Below are 26,964 nucleotides of genomic sequence, written 5' to 3' on the forward strand. Positions count from 1 at the left end.
AAAGACAGTTATATGCAGACCGTGCTGTCGCTTTCATTTATCAAAATAGGGGAGAATGAAGGTTTGGGAATAGATAATGTTATTCAGGGAGAGTTCATGGAGTGAAAAGCAAAAGCTGCAAATTGATGCTTGTAAAATATTTAAGGGATGGGCATAGAAAAACACAAAGAAGAGTAAGAAGGAACGTTTTGGAAAAAAGAAAGTCCGAGAAGAGCAATGTCTTGGGAGGGAAGGTTAATAACATTGTCAGATGTAGCAGAGAGATCAAGGAAGATGATAAACATGTTTGTTGGATTTCTCTATAGCGGACACAGGACATAGTGTGCTGTAGTGCTGCAAGATAGCCCTGAGTTTGAATCCTGCCTACCACTTCTCTTGCAGTATTACGTTTGGAAATTTTCTTACTGAGCATTAGTTATCCCACTTTTTAGATGGATGCAATGCTTCCCTTATAAGGCTCCTGAGACTTTTAACTGATAGGATATATAGATACCATGTTTCCCCGAAATTAAGACCTAGCCGGACCATCAGCTCTAATGTGTCTTTTGGAGCAAAAATTAATATAAGACCTAATCTTATTTTAATATAATATAGGACCGGGTCTCTTATAATATAAGACCGGGTCTTAATTTTTGCTCCAAAAGACGCATTAGAGCTGATGGTCTGGCTAGGTCTTATTTTTGGGGAAACAGGGTTGCACTTGTTTGTATCTTCTTCATAAGTGGTAGTTGCTGATATCACATTGTGGCACTTTAATGGCTGATCTAGAATATCTGACTTGAATGATTTCGATTACACAAGTCCTGTATCTGCTGTTACTAACTTGCAATACTAGTTAATATTCTTTTGTTGGTTTCCTGTATATTCTTGAGAATTGGTTCAATTTTAGTTTTCACTGGCATCTTTTAATTGCCAAATTTTATTTTTTAAATGGCAAGAATGGGAAGTGATTTAGGTATAAGAGTTTCTGTCTAAAATTTGGATCTTAAAAAAAAGTGGAAACCTAAAGTTAAGTTAAAATGTTATCGGTTCTCTTTCCAAAAAAAAAAGGAAACCAGAATTGACTTAAAAGAAATTATTTTAAACACATTTGCTAGTGGCAAATACCCTTAGTTTTCCTTTGTCTGAGAACGTCTTGATTTCCGCTTCATTCTTGAAAGATATTTTTGCTGGATAGGAATTTTGGGATTGATAGTCCTTTTCTTTCAGCACTTGAACGTGTTCTCCCACTGCCTCTGCCTTCCATGATTTCTGATTAGAAAGCCACAGCCACTTGAATTGTTGTTCTAAATGGGATGTTGTTTTTCCTTGGCTGCTTTCAAGATTTTTTTGTTGTTGTCGTCTTTAGATATCAGTTGTTAGTTGGCTGTGATATATCTGGGTATGGATTTCTATGACTATATGTTGTTTGAGATCCATTGACCTTCCTGAAATTGTAAGTGTATGTCTTTCACCAAATTTGGGAAGTTTGCTGCTGCTGTTTCTTCTTATGTGTTTTCTGTGCTCTTCTCTTTCTCCTCTCCTTTTGGGACTCTGATGACCTTTTGATATTGAACAGAGTCATATAAGTGACTCTGTTCATTTATATTTTCTATCAATTTTTTCTCTATTCATTGGATTGGATAATTTCTATTGTTCTATCTTCAAGTTCACTTACTCTTTCCTCTGTTATTTCCATTCTGCAGTTGTGCTCCTCAAGGACATTTTGGTTATTGTATTATTTAGTCCCAAAATTTTGTTTTACACACACAAAATAATAATCTTATTTATATGCTGAAACTTTCTTATTTTTTAAAGATTTTTCCTGATTTCTTGAAGCATGGTTATAGTGGCTTTAAAGTTTTGTCTGATAATTCCAACATCTGTGCCATCTTTGGCTTGTGTATAGGTTGTCTTTTCCTTTGTGAGTTACTGAGATTTTCCTGGTTTCTCATATGTCAGGTAATTTTGGATTGTATATTAAATACTTTGATGTTATGATACCCTGTGTCTTTTTTAAATGCTATGGAGAATGTTAAAAAAAATTCTTTTTTTTGAGTGATGGGAGGATTTGTTAAGCAGGCCTTTGACTTTGTTAGGTTCAGGTCACATTTCTTTCTACCTTCTGTACACTAAAATTCCAACGTCTGATTTTCATAGTCTTTGCTGAGCTGTTCCTATATGTTCTGCATGTGTGCCACCTAGTGGCTAATTTGGGAACACAATACATAGTATGTTTAGGGTCAGACAGACCCACATATGCATAGCCCTGAGGTGACCCCAGGTGTGTTTATAGAACTTGTTATCACTTTCTTAAGCTCTTTTCTCTTTGCAAGTTCCTTGACACTTTCTGCCTTCAAGAGACCCTTCTCCCTTACCATGTGACTTAGACAACTGGGGTTGTCATTTCTCTGTTGCCACACACTTACACAACTGCATCTGCCTTCACTGAAGGATGGTTGAGAAAGAATATAAACCATGGGGATTTCATTTCCTTCACACTTGTGGGGCCAGAAGGGGACGTCTTTCTTGGAGGTTTAGGTCCCCGTCTAGACTTTGCTGAGATCATCACAGCTTCTGCCTTTGTATTTCTTGGGGACAGAGGCCAAGAGAAAGGGGGAAAAGCCCCAGAGGATCTCCCTCCCCCTTTACTGCTCCTCCGATCAAAAAAGAGATGACTTCTCTTGGGGCATTTCTGTCTGCACTTAGTGTGCAGTTCTGAGTTTGGACTGTCATTGACTTTAGGCTGAGTGGTCCCAGAGGAGTCAAAACTAGGGAACTCAGGGTGTAGTGGGGTTGTGATAGCTGCAGCAAGCGCAGAGAGGTCACTGAAGTACTCGGATTCTCGCAGCTGTGCAGGGATCTAAACACCACCATGTCGAGCAAAAGGGTAAAGACCAAGACCACCAAGAAGCGCCCCCAGCGCGCAACATCCAATGTGTTCGCCATGTTTGACCAGTCACAGATTCAGGAGTTCAAAGAGGCCTTTAACATGATTGATCAGAACAGAGATGGTTTCATTGACAAGGAAGATTTGCATGATATGCTTGCTTCTCTGGGGAAAAATCCAACTGATGAATATCTAGACGCTATGATGAATGAGGCTCCAGGTCCCATCAATTGCACCATGTTCCTCACTATGTTTGGTGAGAAGTTAAATGGTACAGATCCAGAAGATGTCATCAGAAATGCTTTTGCTTGCTTTGATGAAGAAGCAACTGGCTTCATTCAGGAAGATTACCTGAGAGAGCTGCTGACAACAATGGGAGATCGGTTTACAGACGAGGAAGTGGATGAGCTGTACAGAGAAGCACCTATTGACAAAAAGGGAAACTTCAATTACATTGAGTTCACGCGCATCCTCAAACATGGAGCAAAAGACAAAGATGACTGAAAAGAATTCCAAATTCCAGCCAAACGTTCCTTGTCGCCACTTTGGGTATTTCTGAGACTTTCTCTTAGGGCCCATAGCATGCCCCTAGCTTTACAGCTTTTGCCTTTCTTGTATTTATTCTCAGCCATTTTGGGCACATGCATCTCTATAATCAGACTGGAAATGGGACTTTTTGTCATTTTCAGAATAGAAAATGGGGTAATTTAACTTAACCAACCTCCCCCAAAATAACTGCAGTCTACACAGAGTCAGTATATTTTTTCAGAGAAAGTTATTCACTAAATTTTTTCTGAACCATAATTAAACTTGATGATAAAAAAAACAAAACAAAACTAGGGAACTCACTGTTGCATCAGTAGTACTTCTAGTCGTGTTTTCCTCAGCTACCTGCTACCATTTTCAGAGTCTTCAGGTAGCTCTACATTCCTTCTGTCCAGGTTTTTAGTTATACATGTTCAGCGGGAGAAACAGGATAAACTGCTTACTTCATTTTGATTTAGAATTTTTGAGCATCCATGCTGTTCTAGGCGTTGTTGGAAGTGTGAAGATCAATACTCTTTACGGTGCTTATGGTAGATCCACAGGTAGGCATGGGATGTAGGGGTGGAAGCAGAAAGGAAACATAATTTCATGTTATGCACTAATAATGAATAATTCAGTTATTAATCTTTCCCATCTAGTTCTGCTTCAGGATTTAACCTGTTTGTGACTAAAGGAGAGAAGATTCTGTTTATATTTCATTAATTTCCCACTTTTCTTATTAACCTAGAATATGAGGGATGAAAAGTCTTGTCTCTGGATATGTATTTGCTGGATGAAATTAATACATAATTATAATAAGAATAAGAAATATAATTACATATATAATTATAAGAAGAGCTTACAATAAGAAGAAATAATTTATTATTATATACTTGTTTCTCAGGTCTTAGAAAAATACCCCAATACACCTATGAGTCATAAAGAAATTCTTCAAGTTATCCAGAGAGAAGGACTAAAAGAAATCAGGTGAGTTATTTAAATATTACTAGTAATTATAAACTTCATTAGAGTATTTTATAGTATACAGCAGTGTACTTTAGTCCTAAGGATTGATTATTTAGTAATAACTGCACTGTTAATTTCTGATTTATCCAGTTGTCAGATCTTTGGAGTATTCAGTTATAGCACAGTTACAAAACCAAAAGTAAGTTGAAAAAGCTTCTTAGAAGGTAGCTATCTCCACACCCATGCACTTTAATTCTTAGGAAGGCCTGGAGCCATCTTCAAGCCTTCATCTATCAATTCAGGCTTTTGACTTAATGGGCTTGGTCATTAGCAGATAAAAAGTACTCCAGTGCAGGAGGAGTGCTAGAAGTAGACAGGCGAGGAAGAAAGAACCTTAGTTAAAAAGAATAAAATGGAAAAAGATATATAAAGAGTATATATTAAGACAATAGTTTTATTATGTTCGAATACAACAGCCTGGCGTCAACTAATATAGGACCAAAGATAAAATACACCGTAATTCCTAAAAGCCTTATGATATTACGATAGCATGTAATAGTCACTGTTCATAATCAAGACCCTTTGTCATCAAGAATGTTAGAACTATATTCAATTATGTTAAGGCAGAAATCTGGGAGCCTCCATTTGGGATATTTTCATTAAGATAGGGAAAGGTTGCGGTGCTTTCAAACTGCTACTAGTTGTTCTCAAGTGGGGGTAGTATTGTGTAACACCCTTAGGAAAAATGTTCAGAATTTTGGGGGGCTGTTTTTCTTTGTCACAATGACTAGAAAGGAGGGCACACTATGGCATTTAATGAGCAGGTGGCAGGGATGCTAAATGTCTTGCATTGTTGGACAGTCCTTCACATTGAAGAATTCTTCAGCTCAGATATCAGTAGTATTCCTGTTGAGAAATATGCTGATATATTCGTAAATGGACGGCATCTTTTTTGATAAACAGTTATTGCATGTGCTAGGTTTTAATTCTCATTTTCTTTAACATGAAATTCAATTTGAGATTTTTTTATTGGCCTTTCTTTGCTAACGCAGTTAATAAAGTTTTGTTTTGATTTATGGCCATATGTCAGTAGGCTGGGACTGCATTAAGTTCTCTTTAATAATATGAAACAATGAAGTATAAATTGGTATATCACACTTTATATAGTGAATGTCCCTGAAAAATTGTGTGAACATTTGTAAATTATAACATTAAAATGCATTTAAAGAATTAGCTTTTAAACATATTTTTGTAAATTATTTAAAAGATTTATTGATATAATTGTAAACTTTTATTTGAATTAGATTAAAAATAAAGCATAATACCCATTTAATCACAGATCAATTTTTACAAGTCTACAGGAGAAAAGGATAATGATTATTGTGACTCAGAGGAACAAATTCTGCTAAGGTATCTTAATATCCTTTTATTAACACTATTAGGTCTTATTGAATAGGAATGAGCTAGAGCTTTCATTCCTTTTCATAAAATTAGACTTGATACACACTGGAGAAATAGGCCAGGAAATCTGGTATAGAGACATCAGACTCCATCTGTCCCTTAGGTCAAAATGCCAATTGTAGGATCCAGCTTTAACATAGTAAGGCTCTGTGACTTTAAACTTGTCATTATCATTTCTGGGGAGCAGGCAAGAATAGTAAATAAATAAAGGATAGAAGGAAGAAAAGGAAGAACTTGTAAAAAAAAAAAATAAGACAGAGTCATGAAAAATAGCTTCTGGCTTCACTTAGTGACAACAGTTTACAAGTAACTATTCTTGGTTAAAGTATATTGTGGTGGTGATGCAATTACATGACCACAAAGCAGTTTTTTCTAAGTCACCAGTGACTTGTATTTAGTCAACTCCTCAGGAATTTAATTCTTGCCTCTCTTACTTCTCAGCATTATTTAACACTTCTGATTACTACTTCCTTCTTGAAACTCTTTTTTGTTACCTGAAATGTCCACAAACATTGCTGCTTTCCTTCTTTCCTCTACGCTTTCCTTCACAATTTTTTTTCATTAAGCTTACATGCACTTTTGTGCATTCTCGTAGATTTAAGTATCATTTTTGGTTTGTCAGTTCCCAAATATTTAGGGAAGATGCTTCTCACCTCAGTGTTTTTACATGCTAACCCCTTAGCAAGAAATATGTTTTCCCTCTTAATTCTTATTTATCAGGTGTCAGTTTGAATATGTCTTTTTCAGAGTATTTTGACACTTTCCGGTCTAGATCACATTTTCCTTTTTTAGTTTATTATAGTGTTCTGTGTCCTTTCTTCATAGCACTTAAGGTTTAAATTAAATATTTTTGTGATCCTAAAAAAAAGTCATACAGCTTCACTATAGCTTATGTTAAGCTGGCTCCACGAGGCCGGTGACATTGTCTGTTCTTCCCCTCCTCCCATCCTCCTTACAGTGCTGGGCACATGATAGGTATTGAAAACCTACTTGTTAGCTATGGTTGTCTTACAGTCTTTAAAGTTTCTAGACAGATTACGGAATGAAATCGATACGGTGCTTATTGAGGATGTACTGCTTTTTTCAGTTTTGTTTTTATTTCTCAGTCCTCAATACATGGCTTTTCCTTTTCCCTTTGTAGTTTTCCCTCTGCTCTCTCATTTTGAAGAAACTTGCTTAATTTTGATTATTCCATACTAGATTGTTTTATTTTACAGTATATTTAAGTGGAAACAGCTCAAATGTCCATCAGCAATTGAGTGGGTAGATAAAATGTGATATATACATTCAGTGGAATTACTCAGCTTTAAGAATCAATGAAATTCTGATACATGCTACATGGATGAGCCTTAAAAACATACTAAGTGAAATAAGCCAGACACAAATTACAAGTATTGTACAATTCCACTTACATGAGATACTTAGAAAGGCAAACTTATAGAAACTCACAGAAAGTGGAATAGAGGTTACCAGTGGCTGAGAGTAGGGGTATAATAGGGACTTATTTTTTAATTGGTACAGAGTGTTTCGGGGGATGATGAAAAAGTTCTGGAGATAGATAGTGGTAATGGTTGCATAACATTGTGAATGTCCTTAATGCCACTGAATTGTACACTTAAAAATGGTTAAAATGGTAACTTGTATGTTATGTATATTTTGCCACAACCAGCTTTCAAGGAGGCCCCTCCATGTCCCTAGATTGTGATTCATATTTCCATGGAGAAGGTTGGGTTCTGGTCCAATGGATTACAAAATTACTGGTGCTGTAGCCTGGGGACACATAGGAAACTGCCTCTTGGGTACTAGAAGAACTTGCTGGAAAGCCTCTTGTTAGGCGCCTGTCCAATTCACTGGGGTTCCAGCTCAGGCACCAGCAGAATTTTCTGGGAAGCTACCTACATGCGTTCTGTTGAACCTTGCTGAAGCGTGAGTGTCAGTGAGTCCCTCACTTTGAGTCCCTCACTTTGCTGGGTGTGTATGCCACAAGAGCAAGCAGGCAAGAGCACACTAAAACTGGAAAGAAAAGCCCCCTCCCCCACCTGCCCCCTTTCTGCAGTGTCCCTTCAGCACTCTACTAACAAAACTTAATTTTGAGCCAGTTGGCAAAGGAGTAGTATTGTAGGGTCCAGCTCTGCTGTCACAGAGAAGGGCAAAAAAGGCTGGATTTAGAACTAAAAGCCAAATTGGTAACTGGCACAGAAGCCTTTAGTAGTTTTTCCATAGAATAAGTGAGATCATTGGTCATACTTTTGTTTGCTTGATTTTTTTCTGTGTGCACCCCAGCCAAACTGATAACACTGCTGTTCCCTGTATAGGATCTAAGATTTTCCACCCATAGCACATTGAGCAATCTTTTATCTACTGTGTTTCCCCAAAAGTAAGACCTAACCAGAAAATAAGCCCTAACATGATTTTTCAGGATCACATCCCCTGAACGTAAGCCCTAATGCGTCTTTTGGAGCAAAAATTAAAAAAAGACCTGGTCTTATTTTCGGGAAAACACTGTATGTCTTTATGTTTATAGTGGGGTTTTTATAGATAGCATATAGTTTTAAAAATCCAATTTGAGAATCATTGACATGATTAGCTTTAGTCTACCATTTTATTATTTATTTTCTGTTCTTATTTTTTATTTCACCATACCCTCTGTACTGCCTTCTTTTGAATTGTTTGAGTTTTGCAGTATATTTTATTTTTTTGACTTTTTGGCTATATCTCTTTGTTTGTATTTTAAGTGGTTGCTTTAGAGTTTATAATATACATCCAAACCTTTTATTGACTTCTTAGAGTTAATATTTTACCACCTTAAATAAAATGTAGAAGCCTTAACAACCATTTCAGTCCTTTACTCCTTTATTTTCATAGTTGTCACAAGCGTTACATCTCATACATGGAATTCCCCACCAGACAATTGCACTAAATTTTGATTTCAGTCATAAATGGTTCAAAGACTAACAGTATTTACGCAGATGTTTACCATTTCTTTTGTTCTGCACTCTTTTCCTAAGTTCCACTTTCCCTCTAGTATCATTTTCCTTCATCCTGACAAACTTTCCTTTTTAGTATTTCTTATAGAGCATGTCTGCTGTGGATGAATTCTCTGTTTTCCCTCTTCTGAGAATATCTTTGTGTGCCTTCATTTTGAAGGATTTCTTTTTTTTCTTTGTTTTGCTGGATATTGAAGTCTGTGTTGACGGTTCTTTTCTTTTGGTACTTAAAAAATGTCACTCCACTGTCTTCTGACCTCCACGATTTTTGATGAGGAATCCATGGTCATTTGAGTCATTGTTTTCATAGAAGTAATGCTTTGTTTTTTCTGATTGCTTTCAAGATAATGTCTTTGTGTAATTTTCAGTAGTTTGATATTTGATGTGTCTAGGTGTGAATTTCTTTGTGTTTGATCTGTTTAGCATTACATTGAGCTTCTTGAATTTTGTACCTTTATGTTTTTTGCCAAATTTGGCAAATTTTCAGCCATTCTTCGAATATTTTTTCTTTACCACAGTCTTTCTCTCCTTCTAATGACATGATTACCTTCAAGTATTTTACCACAGTTCCCCAAGTCTCTGCTCATTTTTCCTCCCACTTTTTCTGTCCAGATTTCAGAATGGATAATTTCTGTTGCTCTATTGTCACATTCATGACTCTTTTCTCTGTCTTCTATATTCAGCTATTGAGCCCATCCAGTGAATTTTTTTTAAATTTCTGATGTTATATCTTTTAATTCCAAAATTCTTGTTTTTTTCCCTCCAAAATTCTTGTTTTGTTCCTTTTGTATAATTTCTATTTTTCTGCCAAAACCTTCATCTTTCCATTAATTTTAAGTTTACTTGTCTTTACCTCATGTAGTAATAGTGAATGCTTTAATAAGCCCACCTCCTAGGTAATCTCAGGAATGGAAACTGTTGATTGTCTTTTCCTTGGAGAATGGCGATTATTTTTTTTAAAGTAGGCAATCAACCCAGTTATTCTCAGAGTACGTGGTCTGCCTCATTTAGGTGTTGGATCATTAATCAGTTTCGTTTTCAAGGCCTCTGCTCTGCTGTTTTGGATATATTCCATGCACGTGCCACTCACGGTTAGTCTGAGATGGGACCAGTGGTTCAGTTCTCAAAACTTTTGCTGTGTTGGTGGGGAATGTCCCAAGTATTCACAGTTCAGGGATGAGTCCAGGCTTTGTGTGGGAATTAGGGGATTCTTTTCTTCAGTTCTCTTCTCTCTGGACATCCCCCTGCCCCTCAGCCTGCAGTGTCCTTTTTTTCCTGTCTTCTGATAAAAAAGAAGGCTTTTCTCAGAATTTTATCTTCCCCTATAGTAATATACCTTCTTAACTAGGGCCTACTCTTTAGTCAAAATGGTGAAAGAAAAACCCAGAAAACTCACTGTGTGAGAGTTTAGCCAACTGTGAAATTAAAGGGAACAGTTCACATGACCACCCTCACTTACTAGACCAACTGCATTATTCAGGGGTTCCCAAGGCTACTCTCAAGGCTCAATAATTTGCTTAAAGTACTTGGAAATTCACTGAAAACTGTTATACTCATGGTTATGAGAAGGATACAGGAAAAGGATACAGATTACAATTAGACAAGGGAAGAGACACACCGGGCCCAGTCAAAGTAAAGTGCCAAACAGCTTCCAGGGCTCCTCTCCCCGTGACTTAGGACGGTGTTACTTACCAGCATCAGTGTGTTCTAATATGCATAGAATTTTGCCAGCCAAGGAAGCTCAGTCGAGCCTCGTTGTCCAGAGATTTTATTGGGGGTCCACGTGTAGGCATGATTCATTACCCACATGGCTCGTCTAAGTTTTCAATGTCTAACCTCTCTAGAGGTCAACTGATACATTGTGACACAGCCCTCAACATAAATAATCTTATTTGTATGGCTCAAAGCACCCACTCTCTATTACAGTGATATTACCTGGCTGGCCGAAGTCCCCAGTAGGTCTTAGGGATTAGCTCCTAAAAGCCAAGGGCAAAGGCCAGACCTGTCTTTAGGTCTTTACTACATACCCCTATACGAATCAGGTTTTGACTTTCCAGTGTGCTAGCTTTCTTAATTTTCAGTGTTTAGGTAGATACTTTTTAATTTTTATTTATTTATTTTTTTAAGGAGGGCGCAACTCACAGTGGCCCATGCGGCGATTGAACCGGCAACCTTGGTGCTACTGGTACCATGCTCTAACCAAACTGAGCTAACTGCCACCCCTAGGTAGTTACTTTTTAAAAATTGACAGGTAATTCACATATCATAAAAGTGACCCTTTTAAAGCATACAGTGGTTTTATTTAGCAAATTCACCCAAAACATTTTCATCACCCCAGAAAGAAACCTTGTACCCATTAGCTATCACTCCCCTTCCTTGCCACCCTCCCGCAGGCCCCAGCCCTAGGCAACCAATAGTGTAGTGTACTTTCTGTCTCCATGGATTTGCAAATTTTGGATTGGAATCATATATGTGGTCTTTTGTGACCGGCTTCTTTGGCACAGTGTCAGTGTAATGATTTGAAGGTTCATTTATGTTGTGGCATTTATCAGTACTTCATTCCTTATTGCTGATTAATATTCCATCATATGCATACGTCACATTTTGTTTATCCATTTACTCATTGATGGACATTTGGGTTGTTTCCACTTCTTGGCTATTATGAATAATAGTAGTATGAACATTTATGTACAGATTTTTGCATGGTAAGTGGCTTTTTGTATTTTCTCCCACAGCTTTTCGTTTTTTTCGTTGTAACTAGCCAGAGAGAGGCCTCTGTGGGCCTCTTCTGCCTTCACCAGCACTGGAAGTCCCAGTCCGTTTTAAATCATGAAATTGGATTGTGCTTTAAATTCGTGGAACTTTCCATGATTAATCCACAAATTTCAAGTCAGAACCATTTGTGTTTTTCTTTGACTTAGAATAAGATTCTAGATTTTGGTGTAACCTTTGTTTTCCAGTCAATTTTAAGTTCCAGTAGGGGAGATGGTATCACAAATGATCTGATGTAGGCCATCTAACACAGGTGTTTTATTACTAGGTGTTTAGAACCTCACTGTTGACCAGTTCCATAATTAGAGCCTGGTTTTTCTACCAAATGAGTAAGTGAATGCAAATAGAATACAGCAAACCAGTGTAAATCCATTGGCATGGTTAAATGGTTAAGCATTGCTCTGTCCAAATGTGTAGTCAGTCCTCAAAGGGAAATAATGCACATACCTCAAACATTTCCTTCTGATAATTACAAGATGATATATAGTCTGATTTATGTTTGAGGTAAATATATATATTTAGGTAAATGTAATACATGAAGAATGGACTACTGCAGCCAGGAGTGAAAGGGCTTAAGAGACTAATAAAGAGGCTGTTTTAGTAGATTACGCAAAATGTGGTTTGGATTAGGGTGAAAGTAAGTAGAGCTGGAGAGGATAGACAGAGTTGAGATACACGTTTCAGGACCTGCTGATGGATTAGATGTGGGAGGCGACAGGAAGGAGGAAATAATGAATTCTAGGCTTCCTCATTGAACAGCTGCCATATATCATAGAGAGGAAGAACTGAGGAATGAAACTGGTAAAGTGAAGGGGTTGATTAATAAAGGATTCATCGAGCATATATTGTGGGTTCAAAAATTGAACCTCATTTTTGAGGGGTGAGGAGGTATCAGTTGTGGGGAGTGGTTTTGTTATAAATGTCAAGACAGCAATTAAAAGGTAACAGTGATCTGGAGCTGTAGAATAGGCATCTATTTTCAGAGATTATTATCTAATACCTGTTTTGGACATCAATGAGTGCGAAGTTCCTGGTGTGTAATAGAACATAAAAATCCTTTTCTTTTCCCCTGCGATAATATACTTTCACATATGTTACAAGTCTGGGTTTAGGAGTTAGGTGCTAAAGACAGTTTTTTAAATATAAATTTTTACTTTTGGAAAATTCTAAATTAAAACAAAAGTATGTATCCTCCCGCATAAATTATAAATAGTCCTCCTACCCCAGAAGTAAAGGCATTTTACTTCCAACATTCTAGTGTGTATCTAACAGATAAGAACTCAAGAGATTATTTGTGTGCAATTTGGATATTGTGGCTTATTATAGAAAATAAAGCAACTAAACATAGACATTAAGCATACGTGCTATTGATAAACACACACACACACACAGAATAGTACATAAATCAAGTACTTACTGTATGTATACTCTGAGACCGTTTCCTGCTAATCCTTCACTATTAACAACAACTCATCACTACTTCTATCCTTCATCTGTTGTACAGCAGAGTTTTTTCCTTCATCAGCTGCGGCTGCTATTAATGTTTACAAATGTGCTTTCACAGAATTAAGTGTAGGACGCCAAGCCTTTCTTCTAAGTAGCCATTGCGTTCAAGTGTTTCCTTCTCCCTGGCTGTGGAATTTTTCTTAACTTGTTTTGCTCATCCTATTAGCTGTATTGGCTTGACTTTTCTTATGAAAAACTAATAGAAAGAGAGTTTTTAGAAAATTAGAGAAAATAGCAAAGTATTAATTTCCCGACATCCTATCCTCTTACTAGTTTTTCTTGTCTTTCAACTCATGAGTAGAGGAGGGAAGAGAAATCAGGAAGATTCTTGGTGTTCGTCCATAGATTGAGTATTTTCTGAATTAGTCCATTCATGAGTGGTCCCAAGGGTCCATGATATATAATAATTAGTAATTTTGGTGAGTCATGAATTTGAATCTTTTACACCATTAGATTGGTGTGGGTCATTAAGTTGTATAGTTAATAAGTGAGTGTAGCCAATTGCTTAGCTTTTAAATTAGGTTGATCATTAGTTATTTGTTACTTGTGAAAGAAGTCAAGAAGTATTTAAAAGCATTGGTTCTTTATGGAGAAAGACCTGGAAAGGGAGCTTTAAGTGCTAGTTATATAGTAGTACTAGCAGATTTAGGGACAAGCAGATGACTTAGACATGCATTCCTTGCAATTGAAGTTTAGTTCTGGTACAGCCTGATGCCCCTGCTGCACAGGACCCCCACGGGGGTGGTCTCCTCTGCATTCCTCATCCTGTCCTCCCTCCCCAACCCCCTTTCCAAGCCAGTCACATTATTTCATTCATAGAATGTTATAGCTGCAAAAGATAATTTGGATATTATACTCACATCTCTTTTTATTGTTAGAGAATTAAGGCCCATAGAGAGTGCGACTTGGCCAGTGTCATACAGCTCACTCAGTGAAACTAGAAACCGAGGCTTACTACTTCCGGTTTTGCTCTTTTCAATGTATTATACCGCCTGTACATCCATAGTTCTCCCTACCCTCTGATTGTGTATATGCTCTATCATTCTTCAAGTCAAACTATATCATGCACTGACATATGACCATATTAGGTTAGTTGCTTTCTAACTGTACATTGCTTTCTGGAAGAATTTGAAATGAAAACCACAGCCATTATAATACCTTAGCTTCTGAAAGGGCCAGTACATTTTTAAAGCACTTATCCTAAAAGACATTTTAAATAGATCTTTATATTGTTATTCTGCAGAGCTCAAAATTGTTACCTAGCAAGAAGTTTTTCGTACGTTTCAGTCTTATATCCCAAGCAAGCTCCTTTAGAGTTGGAATTGTAAAGAATTCTGGGAACCATCTAGCAAAAATCATGCTTAATAAACATTTACCAGATTGAAATTTTACTTCTTTTGAGGAGTCTCCATTGCACCTGACTAGTTAATGTATTTACTTAAGTTTGTTTTAGCTCACCTCATCCCCAAAACAAATCCCATCTCCTCATTTTCCCCCCACTTCTTACGTAAAGATATATAGCAAAGGAAATAAACTCAACATTCTCTCCTATTTTTCAGCAGAAATCATTACTCCTGCAGAGTAGATCGTTTGACTCTTTGCCAAGCTGAATCGCTTTGAGGTGATTTCATTAACAAGAACTCACTTTAAGAATGAAGAACATTATTAAATTGATACCACATTTATTGAAGGTTGACTGGTAACTTTGAGTTTGGCCTGTGTTTTCTTTACTGCTAGTTGCAGTCTGCTTTCAAGCCCGCAAACCTTGTAGGGATGTCAAAAAGGACTAATAATGAAAAATCAAAATGCTTAGGTATTAACAGAAAAGAATATTCCTATCCATTGTTATTCAGCTTCACAGTGAGTTCCATTATGGATCAAAGGGAAGCTACTAAACCTTAGCGTCCATAGCTGATGGCTTTATGATGGCTCCTTGAAATTGAAATGCATGGGAAGAATATTAAAGAATGGGGAATACTCATTGTATCCACATTTAACTCTAAAGTGATAGAATAGTTTTACTCTGCCACATATTTAGGCACTACAACTGTTATCTGAAATAGTTTAGATCACTTAGCTGAATTTAATTGTGTATTATTAGACAGTAATATTTTGGACTAACTTGTAAATTCCAAAGAAATTAATGTTTTGTGTAGCAAAGTGGGGGAGGGTTCTAATTTGAAGAATTGTGGCTATTACTGGGAGGGGAAGGGAGAATTTGTTTTGTGGCTTTATCGGTGCTTTGTAAAGAAAAATTAAAAGCTCTTTTTTTTTCCCTCCTTTCATTTTCTTGGGGTGCATTCCAACTCCAGAAGGTAAGAAGTATTATTTTATTCTAAAGAAATATTATACAACTATAAAGTACTCTTTTACAAGCTTAATTGAACTTACTTTAGTTTTACTTTATAAAACTAAATAATTAGCTTAGAAATTAAGTGTGACATTACTATGTAAATGTTTATTGTATGTACTTTTTTTGTTCTTGCACTTTGTAATCATTTGGTCATAATTGTAGATACTCAGTATACATTTAGTTTCATTATGTCAAAATTTGGCTTACTATAATTTGGATACCTAGTATACTGCAGATTAATAATGAAAACATTTAAGGAGTTGGAAATGTGTGAGCTGACATTTGCTGTCGTTCAGCACTTGTAAAATGTGCCATTTCCTGCTGGTTGCCATGGTTTCAGATGAGAAATACGCTGTTTTTTGGATTAGTGTTTCCCTATAGGTAATGTGTTGTTTCTCTCTGACTCCTGTCAGAACTGTTTTTTGTAGTTAGTGTTCAGAAATTTAATTATGTGTGTTGGTGTGTAGACTTCTTGGAGTTTATCCATTTGGATTCACTGAGTTTCTAGCGTATGTATATTTATTTTTCACCAAATAAGAGAAACTTTCAGCCTTTAGTTCCTTGAATACTCTTTCTTTTGCCTTTCCTTCTTGCACTTTGAATCTTTTGTTATTATCTCCTACCTTCCTGAGGTTCTGTTAATTTTTTTCAGTGTTATTTTCTCTCTGTTGTTCACACTGGGTAAGTTGTATTGATCTGCCTTTAAGGTCATTGGTTCTATCCTCTGTCATCTGCATTCTGTTATTGAGTCCATCTAGCAAATTTTTACATTTCTTAATGTATTTTTCAGTTCTATAATTTCTGTTCGTTTGTGATAACTTCTGTTTCTTGGCTGATACTTGCTATATTTTCATTTGTGTCAAGAGAATTTATCAGTGCTCATTGAAGCATTTTTATGACAGCTGTGTTAAAATTCTTGTCTTACAATTTCAAAATCTTTCTCAGTGTTGGTGTCAGTTGATTGTCTTTTCTCATTTAGGTTGTGATTTTCCTGGTTCTTGGTATGATAGGTGGTTTTTCTATTGAATCCTGGATGTTTTAGCTATCATGTTAGGAAATGGTGAGTTCTGTTAAGTTTAAATCTTTTATTTAAGCCGGCATTCACACTACTCGGGTTTACCATATCTTGGATTCCTTTGGTGGACCGTGGTTAAATAACAGTTTAATTTTCAGAGCCTTTGCTGTGCTGTTTTGGTCTTTTTGTTTTGTCAGTGACACAGAGGCTCCCAATGATCTCTGCTGCTGCTTTCTGTGGGGGTGGAAGGAGTTTCCAGAGGCCAAGCTGCCTTAGGCCTCTAGGTGTGGGGAAAAGGGAGTCTCCAGCCTGTGGGACCAGAGAGAGGCTTCCTGGGACCTGTGCTTGTGACGGGACCCCTCCTTGCTTATGCCACTGGGCTGCTGAGCGTCTCTGGGAGGGGACTGGTTGGCTCAGGCCCACAAGACAAAGAGGCTTCCTGAGTTGCGCTGCTCCTGTGGTCTGATCCCACTTGCTGGCGCCGCCTTGCCTTGACTATTTTAGTCTTTACTTTTGCTGCTTGAGGTAAGATAACTCACAGTCAAAGCCATTTAATTATATAAGCTTTACCATAACTCTAAGTTACTTCTGTGAGTTGGAAAATGCCAGGAATTGTTCAAATGAAAGAATCAGTTGACTCCTTCAAAACTCTGAATCTCGACATAAGTGTCTATGTCAAGACTGAGCTCTTGTTCAAAAGCAGAAAATAATTGTAATAAATAGCTTTGCTGTTTAGGTGTATAAACTATATTGCTAAATGAACAAGAAATACCAAGTAGGACAAAGATAAAATTACAACAAAGTCTAATTTTTTGATGTACTTAAATCTATTACATTTTATTCCCTCTCCCGCTCTTTCAGAACTATGTCCATAGCTTATATTGACAAGTATTCTGTTTTTCCTTTCTCTTTCACACACTAATACTTCTTTTACCCCCAAATGCTATGTCCTCATCTGCAGCCGTGGACACCTCTTTAGTTCAGAGGTCCATGCTGCACAGACATTTGGCGCAGCCAGTGAGGAAGTGTTAGCATCTTCATCAGCTGAAATAAAGGCGGTTGATACTTATTTATATGCAGTAGTTACAGACTAACCTTTCTGAGAAGCATTATGTTTCTTAAAGTCTACCTTTTCTTTTTTTAAGTTTGGGTGGAGGTGTGGGTCCATTTTTTTTTTTTCTTGGGGGGTGGGAAGGGGAACGGGACTTTATTGGGGAACAGTGTGTACTTCCAGGACTTTTTCCAAGTCAAGTTGTTGTCCTTTCAGTCTTAGTTGTGGAGGGCACAGCTCAGCGCCAGGTCCAGTTGCCCTTGTTAGTTGCAGGGGGCGCAGCCCACCATCCCTTGCAGGAGTCAAGGAATCGAAACAGCAACCTTGTGGTTGAGAGCCCGCGCTCCAGCCAACTGAGCCATCTGGCACTGGCCCATGTGGGAATCAAACCGGCAGCCTTCGGCGTTAGGAGCACGGAGCTCCAACTGCCTAAGCCACCGGGCCAGCCCTACTTTTTCTTTTTATTACTTGTTTCTCATAAGATTGGAAAGCAAGATGCTGTTAGTAAACAAACAGTGGAAATGGCCATGGACTAAGATAGGATTCAGATATTTTATGTATATGATCTACTTAATCTTAAATAAATCCTCTGAAATCTTTATTTCATAGATACAGACATTGAAGCAGTGAGAAGTTGTATAGCTAGTTAGAGATAAAACTATTTTTTAAAAATTTTTTTATTGAGGAATATTGGGGAACAGTGTGTTATTTCCAGGACCCATCAGCTCCAAGTCAAGTCATTGTTTTCAGTCTAGTTGTGGAGAGCGCAGCTCATGGCCCATGTGGGAATCAAACTAGCAACCCCGGTATCATGAGCACTGCGCTCTAACCAACTGAGCCAACCGGCCACCTCTAGAGATAAAACTTTTGAACCCACATCTGTCTGACTCCAAAACATAAGTGCTGCTTCTGTTGCCTCACTTTTGAGTAGGATCAGGAAATTGGGTAAGGCTGTTAATGAACTATTTTGTGTTTCTTTTTAGGTGAGAAGGTAACAGTGTTCTCCAAGGTCCTTCTATAGTATATACCAAGATTTGTCATTATCTAATCTAAATAAACAAACTTTGTTGTTCCATATGTTTACTTTAAAGTAAAACAGAATCACTGGACTGGGTTTTTATCCCCCTTTCAGAGGTTTTGCTTATATCTTACTGGTAGTGGGCACACTATTCTTTTAAAAATACAATAGTGGGGAAAAAAGACAATAATGGGAAGATAGAGTGAAGATTTATGGTGAAGTATTAAGAGGACAGAGAGAATAGACGAGCAGATCTTCCAAAGAATCTTTTTTGTTGCTATGACCTCTCTCTCCAGGCTATTCCTAGATTACTCTCTTATTTGTTTTGTACCCTTGTGCTGGTCTCTTAATCCACACCTCTCATTTTGGGGTCCCAGCTGGGTTTCTCCAAAAATGCTTGTTTAAAAATTTCCCTTCACAACCTCTTTTCTCTTTTCCAGTGGTTTCACTCCCATTAGTTTCATGGTATGCTTGTGGAGGAAAACAGTTTGAAGAGACTATTTCCCTAAAGTATGGCTGAATCAGCTGTTACTTTTTGCATTTAAAATCCACGTTTATGTTACTTCTTTTAAAAGGGTAGATAGTTGTTAACCCTACTGGACTTACTGTTGGAAGAATTGCAGGTAATCTGACCAAGGGACAGCAAGCAAAAGGTTTTCAAAATTTTATAATAATACAAAAATGTTCAGTGAATTTAAGGCCTACCAAGTCTATTTATTAATTTAGTGATTCATAAACTCTCTATTTTCCAACATAAGGGTGCCGTTGCGTTCAGTTTTGTTCTGTGTGCCGTCAGGTAAGCATGCCATAAATATAGTTCTTGATTTTCAAGGTATTTAGTGCCAAATTTTTAGTTTGTGGATAATGATTACAGTGTGTGGGTGTGTGCGCGCGTGTTTGTGTAGATACATGTATAAGTGTATCGTGAAATATTCTCATAAGTTTATTATCTTTTTGCATTTAAAATTGACCTGAAAATAGGGCATTCAAGCATCTGTTTGGGGAACTAGATGACTACAGTTCTTTTAACCTTGAAAGTCTGAGTCTGTTATTTAATCCTATTAAAATTCAAGGGATTGAGCTTTGAAGGATAAACATAGAGTTATAATAGTTCAGTCAAGGATAGGGAAGCTGATTAAGGCCTAGTTTTGACAAGGCCATTCTGTAGGAGGGTGTACAGAAAAATGAAGAAGAGATTCGGATTAAAATAGAGATAGGCAGGGTAATCTATGGCAAGGGGAAATATCTCTAGGATTAAATAAATTAGACTGGTAAAGTCCTGTAAAGCTCTTTATCAAAGACTTGAAGTGGGGGCAATAAATATTGGCGGATACTGGTGAATTTTGAGGATGGACTGTAAAAGTTTATTATATTAAACTTCTTTAGATTGTTTGCAGGAGGGGATGCCAGTGAGGAGAGACCAAAAGTCTGAAAAGCTGTAGTGGACTTCAGGGTTTCACGAAGAGTCTTAAAGTAGTTGAAGGGCTGGCATATGGAATAATGAAGAAATAATCAACTTTTTGTTTTTCCATTTATAAAGATAATTTATTGCAAGGTCATTTTGGAAAATTCAAACAGTACAGAAAAATCACAAAGAAGACGGAAAAGATCCTCCCAGATTTTCCCACCATGATAACCTCTGATTTCCAGCGTAGAATCAGGAGTTATAGGAGTTACAGGAAGACTTACTTGGCTTAACTTAAGGAAGAATTGATGAATAATTGGAAATACTTGAGGACATAGTGAGTCTCCACCACATTATATGCTTCTGCGAAAGACTGGATAATTACGGGTTTATGATGTTTCAGAAAGGAATATAATGGACTAGATGACCTATGAAGTTCCTTAGCAACCTATGGGCTTACGTGATTCTTGTCTGTAGGTGTTTGTACCAGAAAGATGGTTGTGTAAACTGAGAGTAAGATAAAGAATGTTTAGGGGCAGCTAGTTAGCTCAGTTGGTTAGAGCTCGGTGCTCTTAACACCAAGCTTGCCAGTTCGATCCCCACATGGGAGAGCTGTGCCCTCCACAACTAGATTGAAACAACGACTTGACTTAGAGCTGATGGGTCCTGGAAAACCACACTTAAAATAAATAAAAGTTAAAAAAAAAAGTGTTTAAAAGTTGTAAGATTTTATTTGACTCAGCAGTTCTACTTTTGGATGTATACATAAAAGAATTGAAAGCAGAGACTTGAATAGATATTTTTACACCAACGTTCATAGCAGCATTATTCACAATAGGCAAAAGATGGAAACAATCCAAACGTCCATTGATAGATGAATAAATAAACAAAATGTGGCATAAACATTCAGTGGAATAATATTCAGTCTTTAAAAAGAAGGTAATTCTAAAAATGCTGCTGCAACATGGATGAACTTTGAAGATATTATACTAAGTGAAAAAAACAGACACAAGAGGACAAATACTGTATGATTCCAATTATATCAGGGACCTAGAGTAGTCATATTTATAGAGTCAGAAAGTAGAAAAGTGGTTGCCAGGGCTGGGTGTAGGGGGAAATGAGGAGTTGTTTATTGGATATAGAGTTTCAGTTTTGCAAGATGAGAAGAGTTTTGGAGCTTGGTTGTGTAACAATGTGAATGTACTTAAGTGTAAGTGAACTGTATACTTTGATATGGTTATGTTGGTAAATTTTATATTACCTGTACTACAATAAGAACATAGGATTTTGTTTTTATTTGAGTAGGGCGCATTTTTAATCTACTGTGGGAAGGAACAATCATCATGTTTCTATTAGTAGGAAATGATTTGAACATTTACCTAAGGTAGGGGGGATGAGCAGAGGTACTGCATTAAATTTTGTAGAAGGTAGTACATGTTTATTTTGCCCTGTTAAATTTAAAATCTAGGCAGTGATAGAAGGTTGTAGAAGTGAAAGATAAGAATGTGAATTTTTATTAATTTTTGCCTACAATGTGATGATACAGAATTGGTATAACACAAGTGAGTAAATTCTTCAAGACTACCAGCAAGGACCGTTAGAATTAGGAGGGCTATAGACAAGATAAAACAAACTAAAGATTTTTACTGAGAGTTTCTGGGCCTTGTATATTTATGAAAACTGTTGCAGTCTTTACTTACATTTTTAATTTGTATCTTCAAGCTCCAGAAACTAAAAATGAAGTAAATCAATAGTGAAAATGTCAAGACTTTCAATGGAGAAATTAGGCACGAGAAAACTTACCAGTTATTTTTTGGAAGTGATCTCTTCTTTCAAGAAAAGTACAAAATTATAAAACATTAAGAATTAATATTTTGCTGCGAGTGCTACTGTATTTACAGTTGAATATATCCGTGTAATCCACAGGGATTAGTCACTGACAAAGTAGAAAACATAGTGAGTTCTAAATCTAAGTTTCTGATTTTGTTCAGTTCTTGATTGATAGCAAAATTGCAAATGTGGCAATTTTGTAAAGCTTTTGTATTACTACACATTTAAAATTTGTACTAATTTGCTTTATCTCTCTGGTGGAAAATGTAAATCATAAATTAAATGATACTGCAGTGTGTGTGTATGCACTAAGAAATAAAGAGACCATATCATTTGGCTTGCTCAGTCTCAGTTCAGTTATTTTTACCTTAAAATATAAGGACGTGTACTTATGGAAAGAAACTTACACTTTAAAAAAAAAAATTTACTGGGGAAGGAGAACAGGACTTTATTGGGGAACAGTGTGTTTTTCTCCCCAGGACCCATCAGCTTCAAGTCAAGTTGACCTTTCAATCTTAGTTATGGAGGGCGCAGCTCAGCTCCAAGTCCATTTGCTGTTTTCAATCTAGTTGTGGGGAGCGCAACCCACCATCCCATGCAGGAGTCCAACTTATAAGGAGGCAACCTTATTGTTGAGAGCTCCCGCTCTAACCGACTGAGCCATCCGGCCACCGGGAGCTCAGCGGCAGCTCGTTGTCTCCAGTCTAGTTGTGGAGGGCGCAGCTCACTGGCCCATGTGAGAATCAAATCGGCAACCCTGTTGCTCAGAGCTCATGCTCTAACCAACTGAGCCATCTGGCCGCCCTCCACTTAGTTCTTTCTTATCACCAGCACTTGCCACTCTCCTGCTACATGATAGCTCCACTGTAAATGTTTAATGGATGATAAACCAAGTTAGCTTCTTTCTCACATTATAATTTTTAAAATCCAACTTTATTGAGGTATAATTTATATACAATAAACTTCATCCATTTTAAATGTACAATTCAATGATTTTTGGTAAATTTACTGAGTTGTGCAATCATTACCATAATCCAGTTTTAGAACATTTCTATCTCCCCAATAAGATGCCTTATACCTGTATGCAGTTAATATTTGTTCCTACTCTGTTTCCCTGAAAATAAGACCTAGCCGGACTATCAGCTCTAATGCATGTTTTGGAGCAAAAATTAATGTATATTATATCAATAATATAATATAAGACCTTATATCATATCATAAATCGTATCATATCTTATCATATATCATATATCATATAAGACCCGGTCTTATATAAGACCTGGTATTATATTATATTATACCTGGTCTTATATTAAAGTAAGACTGGGTCTTGTATTAATTTTTGCTCCCAAAGACGCCTTAGAGCTGATGGTCTGGCTACCCGGTAGGTCTTATTTTCAGGGAAACACAGTACTACTGCCAGCCCCTAATCTACTTTCTGTGTCTGTAGATTGGCCATTTCTGGACATTTTATATAAATGGAGTCACGTAATGTGTGGTCTTTGGAGGTTAATCCACATTGTTGCATTTGTCAGTACGTCATCCTTTTTCATTGGTCATACTTTTATAGACTTTTCTCATAGATAGCACGTCTTTAGTTTTTTATTTTATTCATTTATTTGACTTACTAATTTCAGACTTTAAGAAAAGTTGCAAAAGTAGTACAAAGAATTTTTACAACTTTTATCTAGATTCCCGAAATGTCAACATTTTATACACTTTATCATTCTACCTTCCTACCTACCTACCTACCTACCTACCTACCTAGTTTGTATTTCTGAAATGTCTGAGAATAAATTGTAGACATGATGCCCTATTCACCTTTAAACACTCTGGAGTATTTTCTAAAGGCAACTACATTCTTTTACATAACCACAGTGTAACTATCAAAATCAGAATATTAATGTTGATATAACATTACTACCTAATTAACAGACTTTTTTTCAAATTTGGTAATTCTTCTGCTAATGTCGTAATCCAGGTTCACACATTCATTTGCATTCAGCTTTCATGTGTCTTTATGTCTTTAATGTGAAAGCATTCTTTAGTCTTTGTCTTTTAGGACCTTGACATTTTTAAAGCGTGCAGGCCAGTTATGTGGTAGACTGTCCCTCAATTTGAATACGTCTGAGGTTTTCTCCTGATTAGATTCAGGTTGTGCATTTTTGGCAGGAATGTCATGGAAGTGATGTGTCATTTTCATTACATCATATCAGGAGGCACTGATTTCAATTTGTCCCATTATTGGTGTAGGTAAGTTTTATTCTTTGGTTTATGTGATGTCTGCCAAGTTTCTCTACTGTAAAGGTATAATTTTTTTGTGATTAATAAGTATCTTGTGGGGGCAGACGGGTGGCTCAGTTGGTTAGAGTGTGAGCTCTGGGCAACAGAGCTGCTGGTTCGACTCCCACATGGGCCAGCAAGCTGCGACCTCTGCAACTAGAATGAAGACAGTTACTGCTGAGCTCCCAGGTAGCTGGATGGCTCAGTGGGTTAGAGTGCATGCTCTCGGCGGCAAGGTTGCCGGTTCAACCCCCCGCAAGGGATAGTGGGCTGCGCCCCCTGCAACTAGCAATGGCAACTGGACCTGGAGCTGAGCTGCATCCTCCACAACTAAGACTGAAAGGACAACTTGAAGCTGAACGGCACCCTCCACAGCTAAGATTGAAAGGACAACAACTTGACTTGGAGCTGATGGGTCCTGGGAAAAAACACTGTTCCCCAATAAAGTCCTGTTCCCCTTTCCCAGTAAAATCTTAAAAAGAAAAAGTATCTTGTGGGGGTAGATATTTTGATAATATGTAGATGCCTCATTTCTCATTGTACCTTTGCCCACTAGTTTTAGCATGTCATTATTAGTTGCTTAACAATGTTACCACAAACTTAGCAGCTTTAAACAACATACCTTTATTATCTCAGTTTCTTTTTTTTTTTAATTATTTTTTAAATTTATTGGGGTGACAATTGTTAGTAAAATTACATAGATTGCAGGTGTGCAATTCTCTATCACATCATCTATAAATTACATTGTGTGTTCACCACCCAGAGTCAGTTCTCCTTCCATCACCATATATTTGATCCCCCTTACCCTCATCTCCCACCCCTTAACCCCCTTACCCTCTGGTAACCACTAAATTACATTCCCCAGATTAATTTTCAAACCCCGTGGCCATCCTGTGGTCACCGACTGCCCTCCAATCCCCTCACCCTCCCCCCCACCCCCACCCTATTATCTCAGTTTCTGTGTGTCCGGAATCTGGGCATGGCTTTACTGGGTCTTCTGCAAGGCTGCAGTCAAGTTGTTGGCCAGGGTTGGGTTCTTATCTGAAGGCTTAATTGGAGAAGGCTCCACTTTGAAGCCCAAATGGTTGTGGCAGGATTGAGATCCTGGGGGCTTCTTGGGCTGAAGGGCCTCAGTTCCCAGCCGGCTGTTGGCTAGAGGCTGCCCTGGGTCTCCCCGAACCACATGCTTCCTCAAAGCCAGCAAGGGAGAGTCACCTCTCAAAGACACAGATCTTTTGTCACTGAAGTGACATCCTACTACCTTTGCTGTATTTTATTAGTTAGAAGCAAGTCACAGGTCCCACCCACACTCAAGGGGAGGGGATTGCACAGGGTGTGAGTACCAGGAAGTGAGGCCGACTGGGGGTCATTTTAGAGTATGTCTGCCACAGCATCCATTGACAATATTTGCTTGAAATGTGGTTGCCACATAATGGTGATTTTCTAATTCCATCATTTCATCTGTATTTCTTAGTTGGAATTCTACTGCAAAGAATTCTCCTTCATTCATTGATTTGTTCATTTATCTATATCAGTATAACTCATAGATTCTTATTCTATGGGTTATTGTTTTCTGCTATAATCTTTTATTGTTTGAGAATAAACAGCAGTTTAATCCCATCATTAAGAGAAATCTTTAGCATGGGTATGTAAACATATTTGAGGTATAATGAATTGTTTGTCAAATATACTTTAGATTAAAGATAACTTTTAACCCGTAAGTTAATTTTTACAGGTTTGCAAAAAAGCCTTTGTATTTCTATTTGAAAACATACTTCAATATAACAGACTTTCAAGTTATCAAAATGTCATGATTGCTTTTATATTGATACTCTTTAACTGAAAACCTAATCTTTTCTCCTGAAGTCATTACCATATAATTGAACTGATTAAAAATTTTGGTGATATGATCTAAATACACTCAATTCTAAAACCAGTAGATCCTCCCACCTTCATCTTTCGCTTGTCCCTTGATGTTTGAATGTCACATATAGGTATCCCTTTCCTTTGTGGGCATCTGTGACGGACTCTCTTTTTCTCCTTGTACCTTGTTATTCATTGCGTCTTTTCTCTTAGAGTGGTTGTCGTTCACTGCAATCTGAATAGAGTTTCTTACCTGCTGTTCTAGTTTTTGTTTTGTTTTTAATAGCATGGCCTGTGACAAAGTGATTTTGAAAAAGAGCCTTACTCTACTTCAGAAGTTACGTTGTTTAAATAATTCATATATTTTTGGTCTGTTTAATATTTTTGTAAAAGTGATACCTGATACCCCCCCAAAAAAAAAGTTAATAATGAAAAAAATATACAGTGGGAAGAAAAATTCTGAAATTCACTAGCTAAGAATAACCCTTGTTTATTGCATTTAATTGAAGAAACTAAGAAAATTGATATGCTTCATTTTTTTTCACTGAAATATATTAATATACTTCACTTAGAATATTCGTAAATAATCTCTGAAGTAGAAGTAAAAGAAAATAGAAAAATTCTGAAGGTGTGTTGTCATTTTTAAAATGAATTTGCAAAGAATAGAAAACATTTACATGTATATTACCATAATTGCAACTGTCTACTTTTCTCTCCCCTTTAAACCATTTTCTCCATTCCTGAATTGTTTATTTTGGTACATTTCTTTGTTAACTGGATTTAAGTTCATGGGTGATCTTTTTCCTGAGTTCTTATGGGCTTAATAATGTCTTCTGTTGCTTCTTTGTTTGAATGACATCTTGACTGAATATAAATACTCTTGTTAACTTTTCTTAACAACTTTGTTTATTGTCTTTTGGTATTGAGTATCTCTAAGAAAGCAGATGTTCCTGCATTATACAGGGCTTATTTTTATTGGTCAGTTTTGCTGCATAACAATCTCAAAATTTCAGTGGCTTACAATAACTCATAGTTCCTTTTCTTCCTTGTGTCTTTAAAT

At 37.0% G+C, this 26,964-nt stretch overlaps 2 protein-coding genes across 4 annotated transcripts in view; both read left to right on the forward strand.

Annotated features, from left to right (window-relative positions):
• Positions 1 to 26,964, forward strand: part of ASXL2 (ASXL transcriptional regulator 2) — a 121,706-nt gene that overhangs the window by 31,386 nt on the left and 63,356 nt on the right. The window contains exons 2-3 of one of the 3 annotated variants that reach the window (XM_033124352.1): positions 4,299 to 4,381; positions 4,582 to 4,584. The exons of 1 other annotated variant lie outside the window; for it this stretch is intronic. In XM_033124352.1, the coding sequence (XP_032980243.1) occupies positions 4,299 to 4,381; positions 4,582 to 4,584 (86 nt within the window). The remainder of the gene's footprint in view (positions 1 to 4,298; positions 4,382 to 4,581; positions 4,585 to 26,964) is intronic. One more of the 3 variants, XM_033124353.1, reaches the window with a different exon arrangement.
• Positions 2,769 to 3,688, forward strand: LOC117032746 (myosin regulatory light chain 2, smooth muscle minor isoform-like). The gene has a single exon (XM_033124356.1). The coding sequence runs from the start codon at positions 2,855 to 2,857 to the stop codon at positions 3,371 to 3,373; it is 519 nt and encodes a 172-aa protein (XP_032980247.1). The 5' UTR covers positions 2,769 to 2,854; the 3' UTR covers positions 3,374 to 3,688.

This window comes from Rhinolophus ferrumequinum, chromosome 13, assembly GCF_004115265.2.
Source record: "Rhinolophus ferrumequinum isolate MPI-CBG mRhiFer1 chromosome 13, mRhiFer1_v1.p, whole genome shotgun sequence".
NCBI classification, from domain to species: Eukaryota; Metazoa; Chordata; class Mammalia; order Chiroptera; family Rhinolophidae; genus Rhinolophus; species Rhinolophus ferrumequinum.